The sequence below is a fragment of the Stylophora pistillata genome, chromosome 3 (assembly GCF_964205215.1).
Source record: "Stylophora pistillata chromosome 3, jaStyPist1.2, whole genome shotgun sequence".
In the NCBI taxonomy this organism is placed as follows: domain Eukaryota; kingdom Metazoa; phylum Cnidaria; class Anthozoa; order Scleractinia; family Pocilloporidae; genus Stylophora; species Stylophora pistillata.
The window spans coordinates 1,714,437-1,727,500 of record NC_142521.1 but is presented as its reverse complement, the minus strand read 5'-3'; the positions used below and the strand labels follow the sequence as shown (position 1 = coordinate 1,727,500).

The window sequence follows — 13,064 nt, the reverse complement described above, 5'->3', positions numbered from 1 at the left end:
CGTTCGTTTTTCGAAGGTCATGTCATTAAAAAAATTGTTCTCTTTTTTTAATTTCTTTTGTTCTTTGTTTCTTTCGCCGGTTCCTCTTACATGTACCGATATGTCACTAGCTCAATGCATGTCAGGAAAATGTCAGTTGTGAAGTTCAATAAAAAACAAGTGGACTGGGGTACGTTGATTAACTTTGCAACAGATACTCTACTGCATTGTTCCTGCAACAGTTTTTAGTCAAATAGCTATCGATAATGATTGATGGTAATTCCAGCTTGACTCTCCGAGCTGGGCGAATGACATAAAAGAAAAACTTTTCTTCAATTGATTAGTGCGAAAATTCAGTGTAATTTAATTTTCATTTGCATTTTTGATTCGTCGACAATGATGGCAGACTTAAGGCGACATCTTTAGGTCACATGAATGCAAAAAGCTGACAACTTTAAAAACAACTCGGCACTCTTTGCAAAAAGGAAACCTTTGGTAATTAAATGGGTATTTTTCTTTTCCGGAACTAAGTAAATTGGTTAGGGTGAAAGACAAATTTTTGACGCGATTATCAGGTGTAAAGCGCCATATTTATGTGAGTTTTAAAAACAAAGTGAAAAAACCGTGCTTGTTTTAAACAGAGCAAAGCTCAATAAATGGCCATGACGTCGTAAGAGGGTAAACAAGCATACATCCATTGTTCGGCTTTCATAAGAAAATTATTTTTCCTTTTACCAAGTCAATAAATCCAAAATTATGCATCTGGTTGTTTTCCAAGTTATAGTTACATAAAAACCAGAAAGATTCCTTTAAAAATTGCCATTGGATACGCACTCCCTTTGTTAGAACGTAAGCACCTACTTTGTCGTAAAAAATGAACGTGTAAAAATAACAAGTTCTTGGTGGCAAGGGTATTAGTCTGAATACGAAACATGCAATCACAACGCAAATCTCACGCAAGCAACGTGTTCTCAGATAACTTGCAAATTTATTACATGTACAATTAGCCGGCTTTTTTTAAGGAAAAATTAAGAAAAATTGACTGATCTGAATATTTTTTCGGTTTATACATATATGCTCGCAACAACAAAAACCCTTTCCTTCACCTTCCGACAAATTACGAAAGAAAAAACGACAATACTTGTTACGATGTTTACAGTGCGGAGAATATTCAAGTGTTTTAGGAGGGCGCCGCCAGGAATATTTGTACCTAAACATCTGCTACTTTAGTAGGGAACTAAGGGAACCGTAACCTTTTCGGCTTGCTTCACCGAACAAAATATACGCCGCTGGAAACCACGTAAGAAAAGGTAGGTGGTATAGAAAAACTGTATCTATCAATGATATTCGAGACAAACGTCAAATATAGAAAATTCATTTTAATGCTTCAGCAACGGGCGAGCTGAATTACGTAAATACCATGATGTTAATAAAGAAAACGATTTATCAATATCTTTAGGCGGCCGAATGTATATTGCCGCAGTCAGATTCAGATTGAAAAGATTAAGGCCTGTCAATAAAGTTGTTAACGAGGAGCGGACTCAGTGTATGGTGTTTTCACGATACTGCCAGCACAATAATTCAGGTATATCATTGTATCACATTGAAAACCGCGAATTGGAAAAAGTAACTTATATGAATGCCAAGAAGATAAGGAGGTATTCATAGCTGTTTTTCTTCCTTATCCCATCCGCCTATCTATTTGCATTCTAAATAACGCTTAGAAGAAGAGGCAATTACCTTCGAATGTTCTCGCTATGACAGAGTAAAACTATCACTCATTACTTAAGTTACATCGAGGATTAAACAACACCTCCGCTTACAGCTGAGATCAACGAGGGCTAAACTGAAGTAGAAGCCGAAACAGACTTGATTGAAAGTGCGCCGACTCGCCATTTACCTCCATTATAAAAGGAAGGTAAGCTTCGTTTGTTTTGATCCTGGTTTTGTCTCCAACTGTGATTACCGAAATCCAATTCAAGTTATTGCTTAAAAGAAACCAGTATCCAACCCGTGGTAGTTTACTCAGAAGTTTAAAACACTCACACGGCGGGGCAAGTTCCATAAAATTGAAAACTTGTAGTAACGGAAAGTACATCACGCAACTTCACAGTTATCTTCCACAGTGAGGAGGGTTTGTCGCTGTGCTAAATGGCCGGTTGATTTTAAGGTATAATTGTGAACGTTTCGTCCACAAGAGATTACACTCGATTTCAATTTAAATGATGACAGAGAAGGTAAAGAAGTCTAATAGGCACTACAAGCTCACTGAAGAGAGGAAATTGTTTTTAGGAGTCTTACTGGCTCTTGCATACTACTCAAGGAAATGCAGACAGCCGAAAATCAGGCTTTACTCATTCCCCGATGGGGAAAGTCTGAAAGATCAAATAATATTCCTCAGTAGCCTGTGAGCGACATCTCCAGCGCATAAATGTAGAAAACATTTGTCTAAAAAGACAATTTCACATGGGTGAGGTAAACTTTGCAGCGTTGTAAACCAAATATTTTCCGCTTATCCAATGGATTTACTCACCCAACTTCACCACAGGCATCAATGACCATTTCGGTTGCAATCAATGACCATTTCGACCATTTACGAAAGGCTGAGCATAAAAAATATAATTGACATAAAAAGTCCAACTGGGAATAGGTATCACGCCGGTAACAGGAACGAAAGAAATATTTCACGGCTTTGCCGATTTGATTTGTTCGAAGATGAAGGGAAGAGTTTGATAGAAGGCCGCCTTTGATTGTGAGTTTGATTTAAGTTGGGAAAGGTTTTGGTAATCCAGATCGTTTGATTGAAAGAGGGCTTCTTTAGATATAAAAAAGAATCGGCCTGGAGTAAGTCTGTTTTTTCTTGTTTTCTTTCGTTTTCTATTTCTTTTTTTACTGATACTTTTGTTGACAGTCATCAATTCATTCTTATTTGTTGACTTTTTTCTTGTTCATCTCAACACTTGTACAATACACTCCGCGAAAACGGCCATTTCGGGTCTTGAAGGGGTCTTTCTTTCAGACGAAACTCGCTAGATCTCAGTTTTATTAGAAACCGTACGTAATGTAGGTTGTTCTTTACTTGAAATGATTAAACAACATAAGGAAATTTGCATAAAAAGAAATAAACTAGGGATTATATTTGCGGATCAAATTTTCAAAATAACCAATCGATTCAAGGAAAGTATGTAACTGCAGCTGAATTAAAGCGAGAAACAAATTGTGTTCGCCGGAAGATGTCTATCATTCTATCAAAGCATTTTAAATGAAATCAAAGGATTTGGGTGTAAAAGAAAAACACAGGCCGGTCAAAATTTTTAATGTGCCTTGAGGTGTTCTAGCTGCAAGTCATAGTAGCTGCGGTTAGTGTTGCCAGGTTTTTCTAAAGATAAAGTTGAAAATTAAGTTAAAATTAAGTTAAAATTAAGTTAAATTAAGTTAAAATACAAATGAATTTATCAGACATGGATAATGTCGTAGGAGAAAAATTTTAATAATTATGGAACGCAAAATTGTTGGCATGAATTATTCTTCATCGAGTTCTACAGGATAGCGCGTAAACATCATTAGAGAGTTACGATTTGCATGCGCGCACATCTCCAGCCTCTACAGGTTATCGTTCACTAGCTATCCCCTTGAAGAGAGAACTTGAAGAGAAATTTTTTTACTTTTAACCAAACGTCATCTCAGCCAAGACGAAAGGCGGCTGATCTGTCGAGTTCAAAGTTGTTTGCAAAGGATTCTAATCACACACCAAGTAATTTGAGCTTCTGAGCTCTGTAGGGGGCACTGGTACTTAGTTGGCGTGGTTTAACAATCAAAGTTGACATTATTCTATGTTACATGTATATTTAGCTCAGATGTTCGAAATCAGCTTACAGTAAATAACCTCGCGGAAAATTGTAAGTAATTTCCGTGTGGCATCATCGACAAGACAACTTAGGGTAAATGTAATTTTTGGTAGCATTACGAAGGAAAGAATTTAAAAATATTTATCATTCCCAGATCTAATTCATTGTCGAATACACGCACCTTTAAAAAGATCGCGCACAAATCGACAGATCTATGAAATTGTTTAAATTTTATTATTATATTGCTATGACTGCAATCCACACAAATGTAATTGCTTATTATTCTACTCTTCATAATTACCAAAGTGATAATTGTTGGTTAGAATTAATAATGAACAGACGTATTCAGATTTTCCTTAGATTTCTCGGCCGGCAAAGATTCAGTTATTTGAGACTCAGAATTCCTTGCTTTCCACAGCGATAGGATAGTATTTCTTTAAACCTTTTTACAAAGCGTGTCTTCGCGGTATTATGGAACATTTAGCGCCTCTAGTTAAGAATGACAATGAATCAAACCCACGCTTTTGAGCTATTCAGTGCCTTCAGAAAGCTCGTGTTGTTTCGTTCTGATTAATATTGCATGCAATTCGATACCCGAAAAAGGTTTGTAGAAAAGCTCTCTAAGATAACTACAAGAACTTCTGATCTTATGTAGCGATTTGCTTCTCATTGCAGAAAAGTTATAGAATCGAGAGGCAAAGATTCAGTTATTATCCAAGTTCTAGAAGCAATGAGGGGCAAAAGATGGAACGGAAAAGTTGGTGTTAACCTCCTGAGTATACTTAAAGTATGTCACCTTTCTGTGTTATTTCTGCCCTTTGCGTCCTGCAATCATGAGAGGAGAGCTTACAAGGAAGGTGATGTCATCTTGGGAGGTCTTTTTAATCTTCACTTCGCTGGAACCGAGGATCATTGCGGTGACCTTTTTACAATGGGACTAGGACACGCTGAAGCAATGATATTTGCCATTGAAAGCGTGAACAAAAATCCACGTCTTCTTCCAAACGTCACACTTGGTTACGATATTCGAGATTACTGCGAGAGGACTGCTCTAGCCATGAAAATAACCTATAGTCTGGTGCGCACCAGCGACCAAATCTGTATGCCTTTCTTAAACTTTTCATCCACTGGTAATATCACTACGTCAAAGCCCATTTCAGCTCTAGTTGGACCGTACAATTCGGGCAGCGCAGTGCTGGTGGGGAGTCTGCTTCAGGTTGCTCCTATTCCTGCAATAAGTCCAACTGCAACAAGCGTGGAGTTAAGCTCACCATTGTACAATGACTTCTTCAGAACAGTTCCACCAGATAACTGGCAGGCAAAAGTCATGGCAGACATCATTGAACATTTCAACTGGACATACGTGGCTGCTGTAGGCGTAGATGACTCCTATGGACGCAACGGTATTTGGGCTTTGGAACAAGAGTCTTATGATAGAAAAAGCTTTTGCGTTGCTTTTTCGGAGTTTATTCCACGTCTGAAGTTCCAGGAAAAAATAAAGCAAACAGTTTTAAGGATTAAAAAAAAGTCCAGTATTGGAGTGATCATAGTGTGGCTTTCTGGTGGCAAAGGCAGAGCATTCCTCAAAGAGGCAAGTGATCAAAACCTTCAAGGAAAAACATTGATTCTAAGCGATGCACTCACTGCTGAAGAGGCAGTGTTTCTGGATCCTCGTTTTCCTGTGTTGGATGGTTCTCTAGGAATACAACCACGAGATTACCAAGATTCTTCTTTCGAAGAACATCTTAAAAGGATTACCCCTACAAAGAGCGTCGAAAGCGGGATGATTTGGTGGGAAGAATTTTGGAGTTCACATTTCAACTGTTCAGGAACGAAATTCAATGATTCTAACATACCAGCATGTGATGCAAATCTCACTTTGAATCATGCCGTCACCAAGATCCGAAGCTCATTTGTTTCGTACCTCATTGACGCGGTATATGCCCTTGGATATGCCCTGAACAGTATCTACAACTGTTCAACAACAAATGATGCTGACTGTCCTTCCGTGCAACCGTTTGTTAAAGGAAGTGACGTCCAGAAGTTCCTCCGGAATGTAAGTTTCCCCGGAGTGACTGGCAGAGTTCAATTTGACAGTTCCGGAGATCCTTTGTCCGCCTCGTATGACATCATCAATTTCCAACGTGTATCAACCATTGGAACGCCTCACAGAAAGGTTTTGGTGGGATATTGGGACAAAGAAACTACCCCAAAGCTCCGTTTAAATGAGCTTTCTTTGCGCTGGGGTTCTCTTCTCCATAATCTTTCCATTCCAGTCTCATTCTGTGCACGCGAATGTTCACCTGGTACCATGCAGTCGCCCACGACACCATGTTGCTGGGAATGCATAACATGTCCACAGGGAACCATCAGCACCGGAAATGGATCAAGCACTTGTACAGAATGTCACCCGGATACCAAACCAAATGATAAGCGCTCAAAATGCGAAGATTTAACAGTCATCAATATCCCACTGATCAGCGCCACTGGAGTTGGTATCATTGTGATAACGTCCATCGGTGTACTCCTCTTACTTCTTACTCTACTAATCTACTTTAAATTCTATAATACTCCAATCGTAAAGGCATCTAGTAGAGAAATGAGTTTCCTGTTGCTCTTTGGCATCATGACACTTTTTGCCCTGGCTGTTCTTGAGCTGGTAGAACCGGGTCAAGCATCGTGCTACGTTGTGTACGTTGGGCGTTATTTTGCACTAAATCTTTGCGTAACAGTACTGTTCTTAAAAACGATGCGAATTACGAGTGTCTTTCAGGTAGACAAAGTAGCAGAACTGTTTACACCGTGTTTTAAGACAATACAAAGGCAGACCATGACGATCATCTTTATGAATTCAGTCGCTTTATCTCTGATAGCGTTGTGGATGATGTTTGATCCTCCAAGACGCGAGAAAATCATACGTCCAGACGAATACATTTTTCTCGTGTGCAAACCTTTCCGCTTTAACACCGGCTATTCGCTGTTCCTCGCTGTCTGCTCTTACACATCAACCGTAGCTCTCCTCTGCACCTATTACGCTTTCAAAGCCAGAGACATCCCAGAGAACTTTAACGAAGCAAAGTACATTGGATTCTCCATGTATATCCTCTTGCTATCGTCGCTAGCATATTACCCAGTGGTGTTTAATTTTGAGAGCTGGTATGTGACTCTAGTGGCATGTTCAACAACGTTAGTATCCTCGTTTGGGTTACTCATCTGCATGTACGGTCCCAAGATGTATATTCTTGTCTTGCAACCACAGCGGAATACTTTAGAATGTGTACGTTCGCAAGTGTCTCAATATTCGTTTCACAAATCACGATCTAAAGTGTGGGCAGCGTCCACGTCAGTTGGGAGTTTAAGCAATGTCCTTAGCAAGTCCACATAGAGTGAAATTTCAGTCCTATGACAAGTCAACTCTCGTGGGAGAGTTGTGAACGACTGAAATAATTAAGAGGGGAGTTGGGTCCACTGATCTTGTGCGCAAAAAACTTGACGACTTCAACTCAACCGTACTAGCACTCTCTCTTCCGGGTAAAGACATGCGGGAACCGCATGGTTTAGTGTCGAAATTAAGAGTAACAGGGGTGACTGGTGAGATTTCCTTAAAAAAAAAAAAAAACTGACTTATAAATCCCTCGATTTAAATATTGGAAAATAGCGATTGCCTTCATTCCATAGTGAACATATATGTAGTATATCGCGTTGCACAGCATTACTAGTGTACGGACATATCCTATTGATAAATCGTTTTGCTCTTGCATGAAAGTAAGAAAAAAGCAACCTCAAAGGTTGTATGATGAAGACACTTCTTTGATCATTCAATAAAGGACAGTTGAATTAGACTGAGCATGAAAAGTTCTAATTACCAGTGACTGTATTACATTACTTCAGACGATGTAGAACGCTAATATTTCGTATATCAAAAATGAGCTTGTATTATTATTATCCTGATTATTGAAACGTTACGCCTTTAACATGACATCAAAGAAATTGTTTCAATTCTATCAGCATTAAAATATGTCAACTGCATTTTCCTGGTTTCGATGCCGACTATATCTACTTGATGAGGGGGGGGCACTTTCTTGAAAAGTGATCCTTTAATTAACAGGTGCATTCCACGTGAAAGGAGGTCCAGGTAGATCATTTTCCTTGCTATAGACAGCACACTTTTTAAAATTACAAGGCTTTGTGTACCAAGCGTATCGTATTCCTTTCGCGGACATCTCAAGGGGGCAGACACCAGCTAAGTGCACTGCACTGAAGTCACTTGAGACAATCTTGGCCTGAGTGATTTGGGAATGGTCATGCAACGTGCAGTAGAACTATGGAAAAATAATGTAGCTATCAGTTAGACATATAGGCAAATTATCAGAACGTACTTGGCAATCAAGCAAAGAAACACATGGTTTGGGGCGTTGTCAACTTATTAAAATGATAAATTGTATTTGTAGCTGGTATGTAAAAAAAAATTATCATCATATTACTGTACAACTTCGTGAAATAGATTTGCCACGTTACCTCGAATCCGTGATCAGATCGCAATTCAATTCCTCCTAAACCCACACTTTCGTGATGATATTTTACCGTGGCAATCCATGTTGTGTTAGACTTTGCAGTAATTATAACATCAGATACAATTGGCCCAGAATAGTACACATCCAGATCTCCGTAGGCAACTGCTCGTCCAGCAAGTGCAAGGCGGTATCCAACGTCTTGCTTATCATTTGGGTGGATACTGCCATATGGTGACGAGGCGTTTCCCAAATCCATTGCCACAGCCATGAATACGTTAGTCTCCCTGAGATTTGGAACGTAACCATAATTGGCAGTTTGAGCCCATCGAATGACAGGAAATCCATCTGCAATGGTTGAGTCATTTCCATTCGCTGACAACTGGGAGTTTAAAAAAATCATATTTTCAAACCCTGCAAATGATCCCTCGATAACAACATTCAAGCTTAAATGGAGATAAATTTCAGTATCTAAGCAACTGCCCACCCACCCTCCCCTAGCCTAACAAAATTCAACTTATAACAAGTTGGGGTTAATGTTAAGTTAGGGGAGGGGTAGGTGAGCGCAGTTCCTCAAAGACTGACATTTATCCAAAAACTGTTTTCATCACTTACTTGAACAAATCCAAAAGGAAATTCAGGATCTGTGAGTTTGTCAGTTCCATAGTACCATTTGGACCGCCAGTCGTCAATCATTGCAGGGAAAGTGCAGTTGTAATTATATGGAGCTCCAGCATTGGCTTCACCTTGATACCAAATTGCCCCATATATGGTCATATTAAGAAATGGGTGAATCATCGCATTGTACAACACAGAGTGTGATTGGGGCCCTTTGAATGACTTTTCTTCTTGGAACAAGTATCTAAAAAAACAAAAGGCCAATGTGATTTGTAAAAAAGTGACTGAAGAATGCTAGGTTAGTAAACTCCTTGCTTCCAATAACATTACCTCCCGCTTACTGGCCTATCTTACCTTTCCTGAAGCGTAAAACGTCAATTTTTCCCCAACCTCACCACCCTTATTCCCCACATCTTTCACCCACCTGTACACTTAGGGAATAGCTAACCACACCAGCAAGCACATCATACACCTTAACACCCCATAAAAATCTACTCAGAATGCCCTAAGTGCTACTGTTCCCATCAGCCTGTGCCAAACCTTGGGTTACAAACTCTTGCTGTATTAAAGTTTGAAAAGAACTTAGTCAGAAGTTAAGTTTGTCAAGGCTGCTTGCACCAGATAATATGTTTAAGAATGCAGGGAAATCCTCATCCAAGAAAGGTAATGAATTGTGTACTCTTTGTACTATGTAAAACTGTTATTTAAGTATACATACATACCTACATACATACTTTATTTAACGTGGCAATACGCTTAGGCTTGAGAGCTAGTTTACAGGTGTTCCACCTAATGCCTAATGAAAACCTAACAACTAACACCGCTAATATCACAGTGGGTAAAATCACAAATTAAATACTGATTAAAAGCTATTTAAAACTGTTATTACAATATTACCGCCGCAATCAAAATGCTATTAAAACTAACGTTACAAATCTACTAATCCCCGAAATTTACCGATCTTTTTCTGTTTACTATTTCTTTGGTGCCCACTTTTATTCTAATGTCATTTGAGAGTTCATTCCATTTTTGGCTGCAAAATATCTCTATGACTTGAGTCCGTATTTGGTAGTGTTAACTTTAGGTACAGATAAAACATATTCTTGGCGCCTTCAGTAAATGAGCGTAAGTTAATAACACTCCTAATTGCCCGTGGTGCTTTGTTCGATATGCTGTTATGTATTGTCAGTAACATGTCTTGAATTCTTCGAGATTCCATGGAGGGTAGTCTTATCCTTTCCAAGAGATGCTGATAAGATGCATGTTTATCATTATAGACATATCTCAATGCTCTTTCATTGACATTTTCGATTTTTGCAGTGTTTCTTTTTCCGCAATGGTGCCAAACTTGGTTGCAGTAATAAAAATTCAGTAGTATGAACGAACAATATAACAATTCCTTGGTTTTAAGTGGTAAAATATTTTTCAGTCTATTAAGCACGTTTATTTGAGCACTCACTTTGCGGCAAATACTCGAAACTTGATCGTCAAATTTAAGCTTACTATTGAGTACAATTCCCAAGAGGTTAGTCTTTTCTGCAGTTCTGATATCAATTTTACCTGATTTAAGGAGTAGCTTATCTCCTGTTCTGCCAAGGACCATAGCCTGGTACTTTTCCGGATTTGGTCTCGTGCCATTTTGAATAATATCATCATCTTGTTTCAGCATGCACAATTAATTCTAGCAGAGATTCTTTAACACAACCAAGTTCCCAATGTACTTACACATTCTCTACTTTGTTGCCAGTTATGTTGCATTTGTGCAAGGCATCTGGTGAAGACCAAGCTTCCACTGGCGTACCTCCCCAGTCTGTGGCAACTAGACCTAATGGTCTTTTAAACTGGTCATAAAGGTTCTTGCCATAAAACCAACAGACAGCTGAGAAATATTTCCATGTACCTCCATTGACAGTTTCTTAGAGAGAAGAAAAATAATATAGCAATTTAAAAGTCAATGTGGGTATAGCTTCTAGAGAAGTGGACTGGCTGTATTACTTTAAGCTTTCATTTTACACCATTTTTGATATGGCTGCTATAACAAAATTTAGTGTATACTACACAAGTGAATACAGTGCTTTTGGCACATGCTGATTGGCCAGTTTGGAAGTGAATACCAAGTACTTTTCACCTCTGGCAGCCAATGAGATAAAATAGCACATTAGTGAATAATTGTTAAATAATGTTATTGTTATTGATTGTGGTACTGTCTAAAGCATCATTATCAAAATAAAAATGGATGCCTTACTGGAAGAAGCAACACTCCATGTCTGTTCAACTTCTTTTAGCTCATACAAAGGTGTTGTAGATTGAATAAGACTTGCAGTAAATAATCTGACTTCTGGGTAATTGTCTGCCTCTTTGAATGCCTCTGAAGCATTGATTGCCTAAAAATTATTTAAAGAGAATTACACCTTGCCTAAAATTATAGATGATGTCAGATGAATCTGAGGATTTTCTGGGCCAGCTAACCAGATAATGAAGAGCAAGTAATGTTTTAGTACAAAAAAAACTAACCTGAGATACTGTAAATTGCATGTTGCTCTGTCCACTACACACCCAAACATCACCAAACAAAACATCCTGCAAAGTTATTGTCTTTTTGACATTGTCCACTTTTGAAGTAGCAGTAATGTTATAGGGTCCACCGGCACCATGAGAATCTAAAGTCACCTTCCATACCCCTGATCCTTCAGGACCTTTAAAATAAACAGGTAAATAAGAAAAGAGAGATAGAATAAAAGGCAGCACTCATTGTAGCAATTTCAACATCTTTTTTATTAGAATTGGTCATTGACTGCAAAATTCAGCAATGAAAATTAGGGAGAAATTTAAGGAAACAAGGAAACATGAACTCTGCACACATCCTCCCCTTCCTTCACCATCGGAGCAAATCCTGATAAAAAATCCCAAAATTTCATCCCCAAAACTTGTTAAAATCAAGTCCATCTATATATATAATTATACAATAACACCACTGACTGTTACATGTATTTCTCCCCTCTAGCTGCTACAAATTTTCTTGTAAATAAACAATGAGAATTTGGTGTTAGATCAAGATAAAAACTTCTACCTGATAAGTTTGAATATTCCTATTACCTCTTTGCTGAATAATGTGCAGATATGAGAGGGAGAAGTTGTATGTTAATTACTTCTGGTTGATTACTCCTGAATAATTACTCAAGGAAGTTAAACGATTTAAAAAACACAACAGTACAACAATCCAAGTAGCCGTCATAGGGCCTGATTACATGACCCGGGCTGGCCCGGTTAGCCGGGCTGATTTCTTTTGTTTTGGTGTTCGCCAAAGCGTGAAAACAAAAGAAATCAGCCCGGCTAACCGGGCCAGCTCGGCTCATGTAATCAGGCCCATAATCTTGATCATATGCTGTGGAATTCCTCATGAGACAGCGTAACTGATTCTCAGTAGCAACTGAATAAAAAGTTGGTATACATAACTAAACTTTGAACCAAAAAACTAACATTCGAACCTTTTCTTATGAAAACCTTACTAATACAGATACTTCTCAATTAGGGATAGATTGGAGGTTGTATCTGTCTCCCTCTGGTACACTTCATCAGCTTCCTTCCGAACCAGTCTTTCTCCTTCATCATGGAGGTCTCTCATCATGTACGAAACTTCCATTCTAATCTACAACAGAACACTTTACCCTCAGCTGTAACCAGGAAATCTAGTTTTCTCACCTTTCACTACTTCCGTCTTTTGAACTTCATCTCCCAACGTGACATCGACTGTTTGTCCTATTTCACCGAATCCCCATACCAATGGACTGAAAGGTTTCATCTGTAGAACCATGTGGTCGCCATATATGTTGGCAAAACGAAAAGCACTTGCCAATTTGACGCTTTCGCTTAATGCGCAGACGTTTGAAGTGAAAAACGTCGCCTCCAATACTAGAAAAATCGCACAAAACTTTGACACAAACATGGCTGTAACTAAAACTGAAAAGTTCTTCGAACTGTGCGAAACTGCGTGCTGGTCCCGTGACTACAGGGCTTTCAATTTGTCACGCAATCTGGCAAAAGGAACAAACGATGATTGAACCGAGATTCAATACTCTTTGGCGAAGAGTAATTTTTCTTCTATTTT

At 38.7% G+C, this 13,064-nt stretch overlaps 2 protein-coding genes across 2 annotated transcripts; one reads left to right on the top strand and one right to left on the bottom strand.

The window, feature by feature from the left end:
- Positions 1-4,411: 4,411 nt before the first annotated feature.
- On the top strand, positions 4,412-7,353 carry LOC111329544 (extracellular calcium-sensing receptor). Its single transcript, XM_022934275.2, has one exon. It carries the CDS (start codon positions 4,558-4,560, stop codon positions 7,210-7,212), a length of 2,655 nt encoding a protein of 884 aa, XP_022790010.2. The 5' UTR covers positions 4,412-4,557; the 3' UTR covers positions 7,213-7,353.
- Positions 7,354-7,737: 384 nt separating this feature from the next.
- LOC111329545 (sialate O-acetylesterase) lies at positions 7,738-12,998 on the bottom strand. Its single transcript, XM_022934276.2, has 7 exons — positions 12,659-12,998; positions 11,471-11,652; positions 11,202-11,340; positions 10,682-10,871; positions 8,954-9,200; positions 8,346-8,720; positions 7,738-8,149 (listed from the first exon to the last, which is right to left on the bottom strand). Exons 1-7 carry the CDS (start codon positions 12,900-12,902, stop codon positions 7,925-7,927), a joined length of 1,602 nt encoding a protein of 533 aa, XP_022790011.1. The 5' UTR covers positions 12,903-12,998; the 3' UTR covers positions 7,738-7,924.
- Between the last annotated feature and the right edge of the window lie 66 nt (positions 12,999-13,064).

Bases quoted from the DNA above. Each gene is read 5' to 3' on its own strand.
- LOC111329545 (XM_022934276.2), bottom strand. From the start codon at position 12,902: ATGTTTGTGTCAAAGTTTTGTGCGATTTTTCTAGTATTGGAGGCGACG. The intron at 11,653-12,658 runs GTGAGAAAACTA...TTTATTTTAAAG, and splicing joins AAAGACGGAAGTAGTGAAAG to GTCCTGAAGGATCAGGGGTA. The intron at 8,721-8,953 runs GTAAGTGATGAA...TTAAACTCCCAG, and splicing joins TTCCTTTTGGATTTGTTCAA to TTGTCAGCGAATGGAAATGA.
- LOC111329544 (XM_022934275.2), top strand. From the start codon at position 4,558: ATGAGGGGCAAAAGATGGAACGGAAAAGTTGGTGTTAACCTCCTGAGT.